General features: G+C 42.7%; 1 protein-coding gene and 1 long non-coding RNA gene across 2 annotated transcripts; one reads left to right on the forward strand and one right to left on the reverse strand.

Annotated features, from left to right (window-relative positions):
* On the forward strand, positions 1 to 1,858 carry LOC141039239 (uncharacterized). Its single transcript, XR_012200167.1, has 2 exons — positions 1 to 1,230; positions 1,468 to 1,858. It is a non-coding gene; the product is annotated as an uncharacterized lncRNA (long non-coding RNA).
* A 2,719-nt stretch (positions 1,859 to 4,577) lies between these two features.
* On the reverse strand, positions 4,578 to 5,055 carry LOC141039240 (subtilisin-chymotrypsin inhibitor CI-1B-like). The gene has a single exon (XM_073506601.1). The coding sequence runs from the start codon at positions 4,982 to 4,984 to the stop codon at positions 4,769 to 4,771; it is 216 nt and encodes a 71-aa protein (XP_073362702.1). The 5' UTR covers positions 4,985 to 5,055; the 3' UTR covers positions 4,578 to 4,768.
* Between the last annotated feature and the right edge of the window lie 214 nt (positions 5,056 to 5,269).

The raw sequence follows: 5,269 nt of genomic DNA on the forward strand, positions 1-5,269 counted from the left end.
GGTAGATGGGAGGAGGAGGAGGGGCGAGAGGTGGAAGAAGAAGGCTTGCAGGTGGGGCGAGAGGATGCGTCAAGACGTTAGGGTTAGAGATTGTACGTCTATAATTTCTTCACCTTGGAGTGGATATGCATCGTATGCTATCAGGACTCAACCACGGTTTGCTTGTTGTTTTTTTCTTTTTTGACATCCACGGTTTGCTTGTTTGATCTGGATTGTACGTCTACAATTTTTAACCTTGGGGTGGACTTTGATTGTATGATATTATGATCTAAACCGTAGATTTGACATGAAGGCTAATTTTTTTCTGATCATTGGCGTGGAGGCTTAAAATTATGTGGGCTAATCTACACCGTTGTAACTCAGCCCCACGAGATCAACGGATCCTAAATTCTAATTAACGTGCTAATTTCTAGGGAAAACCGTAGATTTGACATGAAGGCTAATTTTTTCTGATCATTGGCGTGGAGGCTTAAAATTACATGGGCTAATCTACACCGTTATAACTCAGCCCCACGAGATCAACGGATCCTAATTTCTAATTAACGTGCTAATTTCTAGGGAGTCTCAAATTAGTATAGGTAGGTATATATATATATATATATATATATATATATATATTGTCAAACTTTGACCATAAAATGAACTAATAAAATATAAATTGTATGCCAAAAAATTATATTTTATGAATTCTCTTTTGAATGTAAATCCAGTGATATACTTTTTGTATTATATAAATAACACGATGCGACTGAGTTATATAGATGATCAACTTAATAAAAAATACTAGTCGGGCTAATAAACCTTGACGAGGGAGTATGCAAGTAGCCGACATGATATACACCGAGCTACACGTCCATCGACCCTTGAATCACGGGCAAGTTGTGGTCTTCTTTAGCAGCCCTAACGTGTTGTCCATTACGAAATCAAGTGTGGCCAATTTAGGAGCCACCTCGTGTACCACGCACGGTGCATGCATGCATGTGCCAACGCATCTTCTCTGCATATGAGGCTAGCTAGTTAGCACAATGAAACAAGTACTCGTGCTCCACGCCTGCATGTGTGAGAGCACCTTTTCTTCTCTCGTGCTTGTCTCATGCATGTTGGAGCATCCTATCCCTATCTTCTCTCGTGAAGGATCTTCCCTATAAATAGGCCTAGCGTTACGCAAATACTCATACCAGTCAAGTTCAGAGTGAGCTCGAGGTTCATTTAGCTGGTGAGTAGTGTTGGGTATGTATTCCATATTTCCATTCCCATAAGCTTTCTGCCAATAAGTTTCTCCGTATGCATCGTCCTCATGCAGAGGCCGGGGTTATCCTCCTTTTCGAAAAAAGCTATATGACTAGCATTATGCTATTTTGATCCGTAGTGTGAAACAAAAAAGAAAGATGATTTGGTGAACTATTTGGGCCAACTGTTATTGTGATTTGTAGTCTGAACTGAACTTTTTTGATCAATTGTTTGCAGCTCACGGAATCGAGGATGAGCTGCGCCGCCCCAAAAGCCCCCGCCGGAGAGGAGAAGAAGACGTCATGGCCGGAGGTAGTGGTAAAGTCCATCGAGGAGGCCAAGGAGATCATCCTTAAGGACATGCTTGACGCCGACATAGATGTCCTTCCTGCTGGCTCGGCGATGACCCGCGACTTCAGGGCCAACCGTGTCCGCATCATCGTCGACACTGTCACGACCACCCATTCCATTGGTTAGCAACCTTTGCAAGTGGAGAAAAAATTGATGCACTTATGCATGCTGATAAATAAGTAGTTTCAATAATCATGGATGATTAAAGACACGCTGACCAACGGCGTGTGTCGATGTACTTATGGTTCAATGGACTTGACAAGTTATTTCTAATTTATGAGATGTCGGCTTGTTGTTCATGTGTTTACTAAAATGCTCATGAAATATGCATACTGTGGGCATGTTGCTGGATTATTTCAACAACTTAGACCTAATGGTGTCATCAGAATGAAATATGCTAATCACACCTTAATCTACATAGAGAAGAACTCGAGCCCCATGAGATATCTTAAATGGATTCTTTCGTGCTTTGGACAAACTTCTGAGATGATTATTAGTTTTAGTGTGACCCCGTGCCTATCAACATTATTGTTGATGAGGCTTAACCTTTTGCTCAAACCCTTTGCCGACATATAAGAAACATGATATACACATCTTTTATTTTCTTTGAAATATGCATGAGATAAGTGTGCCCATATATTAAGATAGGAAGTAAGAATTATATACAAATAACCACCACATAAACGGCAGCCCAAACATCCCATTCCGTCATCGCAACACTAAGTAACTACTCGCTTAAGACTATCTTTCCCCACCTTCCGTGACTCAAGGCAATGCTGGTGAATTTTATCAACTACTGATGTATGAAGCAGAGAGGTGTTCTTGAACACCCTTGTGCTTCTCTCAAGCACATGCATCATAGCGAGCAGAGGATCAACCAGCTGACATCATTTCTCAGCTTGGGAGGGATGCCCTGCTGAAGAGCAGACCACCAGGTGAGGACGTCGCCGGTAGCACTGGACGTCTGGTTCGGCAGGAAGATCCATCTCAGGATGTGAGACCAGACCTCACGCGCAAGCACACGAAGCATCATTTGGTGCTCGGTCCTTTCCTTACGTACACCGTACACATCTCTCTTTTTTGGATATTTTCTTGGTAGTGAATTAGTGATTAAACTTTTTAGAGGAAAGGTATTTCTGTCCAGAATTGGTGATTAAAATTGAGCTGTGAACTTGGGATTGCTCGGAAATTACATGCATGGCATTGAGATATGCACAAATTTAATTAGGCTTGTCTTAATCTACTCTGGCTGGAACTTCACAGTTTGGCATACATGTACATACATAACTGACCGATCAAGCACACGATTTTTTAAAAAGAAGGATTACCCCCGATTTCTGCATTAAAATGATGCATGCATCCATATTCACTGGTAGAAAAAAGGCCTTTAGTCCCGGTTTGCAAAGGCCTTTAGTCCCGGCTGTGCAACCGGGACTAAATATGCGCGATTAAAGACCCCCCCTTTAGTCGCGCCTCTTACGAACCGCGACTAAAGGCTTTAGTCCCGGTTCTCGTGGCTAACCGGGACTAAAGGCCCGTCCTTTAGTCCCGGTTCTCGTGGCTAATCGGGACTAAAGGCCCGTCCTTTAGTCCCGGTTCTCTTGGCTAACCGGGACTAAAGGCCTCCTCCGCAGGTTTAAACCTGGTTTTTTTGCGAATTTTTTTATTTTTTTTTATTTTCAAATTTCTGAATTATTTTAACCTCTAATCTCTAATCACCACCCCTCATAACTGCTCAATTTATCCTCTAATCTCTAATCACCCCTCATCATTCCAAATCATCTCATCACTGCTCAATTTATCCTCTAATCTCTAATCACCCCTCATCATTCCAAATCATCTAACTTCCCAGACGGTCACCCATCCTCTCACTACTCCAGCCTGAGCACGCTTAACTTCCGGGTTCTATTCTCCCTCGTTTCCAAGTCTGCACTTGTGGTTTTCCTGACAATAGTACGATGTCAATTCTATTAACCCTCAGGAATTTAGCTTAAGCATGAAGTGACACATTTCACTGTTTGAGTTTGAAACTATTGTTTTAAAAAACAATAATTATTTAGTAACACTAATATTTCTGAAATAATTAGTTTGACCACTGTTTGACCACTGTTTGACCACAGTTTGACCAGATTTGACCAAAATTTAAAAAAAACTGAAATAATTATTTAGTAACACTAATATTCTAGAATAATTAGTTTGACCATTGTTTGACCACAGTTTGACCACAATTTGAAATTTTTTGAATTTTTTTGCCTCTCCAGATCTTAAAAGCCCCGTATCTTTTTTTCTGTTAGGCTTTTGAGGATTTTGAAAATGTTTAATGGGGTTCCCCATGTTAAATTTAGATGTAACTTTTCGAGTAGATGATTTTTCATATAAAAAACTTTTTCATCCGAGTTCGTATGCAAAAGTTATGCCCATTTTAAGAATTTCCAGAGGGATTTTGCAAATAAAGTCGAAATTCATATTTGTTAATTTTCCCAACAACTAGACCACATATCACATGAGAAACTTATTTTTTTTGACATTTCCATCATTTTCTTTTGTTTTTTCTAAAACTGAAAAGGCGATCCACCGGGGGGGTAGAGTTTGAAAATGAGGCCTCAAATCCCTTTAGTCGCGGTTGGCCAGACCAACCGGGACTAAAGGTTAGACCTTTAGTCCCGGTTGGTCTGACCAACCGCGACTAAAGGTTCGGGCCATTAGTCGCGGTTGGCCAGACGAACCGGGACTAAAGGTATAACCTTTAATCCCGGTTGGTCTGGCCAACCGCGACTAAAGGCCTTCGGGCCAGCCTGAGGACCTTTAGTCCCGGTTGGCCAGGCCAACCGGGACTAAAGCCCCTCCCGTCCGCCAGCTGTCGACCGAGCGCGCTGGGCCCAGATAGTTGGTCGCGGGTCTCCTTTCGAACCGCGACTAAAGACCCCTTTGGGGACTAATGGGGGCGTATGGAAGCCTCTTTTTCTACTAGTGATTATTATACAAAGTAGCCATCAAATACATAGTTCGATACAAATTGGCAAAACGAGTTAAAATAAAATAAAAATTGCCACAACACCGATTAAGCACACTTTAAGGACCGATTAAGCACACATGACTTGCATACTTCTTTATTTCTCCATATTCATTTATTCGTGAGCCAGCATGTATGTATGCAGGCCACAGCAAGCCAGCAAGAGGTATCCACCTATCCAACGTGGGGGGTCTCGGCGACGGTGCCCACGAAGATGCGGACACGGTTGGGCCTCAAGTCCTCGGTCACGGCGGAGCCGACCGGCACCGTGACAATGTCGGCGTCGGGCTTGTCCTTCAGGATGATCTCCTTGGCCTCCTTGATGGTCAGCCCGACCACCTCCGGCCACGAAGTCTTCTTTCCACCGGCGAGGTCGTCGGAGGAACTCATCTTCGTAGCACTGGTTGATAACTTGAGATCGATCGATCAATCAGAGATAGCTTAATTGAGGCGGAGTGAGGTATTTCAACAACAAACTAAACAAGAAGATCAGTTGAGGCACATCTAGTTGCTACTCACCGATTGATGGACGGTCTTCTCCGAGCTGATGGACGTACGGCCGATGATATTCGATCATTGACAGGCTAGCAAAAGTTGCGCTGTGCGTGAGACTTGATTTGCATAACACATTGGTCGAGTGATGTAATATAGTAGAGAGATTACGAGTAGGTAGCA

Source organism: Aegilops tauschii, chromosome 1 (genome assembly GCF_002575655.3).
Source record: "Aegilops tauschii subsp. strangulata cultivar AL8/78 chromosome 1, Aet v6.0, whole genome shotgun sequence".
Lineage (NCBI taxonomy): Eukaryota > Viridiplantae > Streptophyta > Magnoliopsida > Poales > Poaceae > Aegilops > Aegilops tauschii.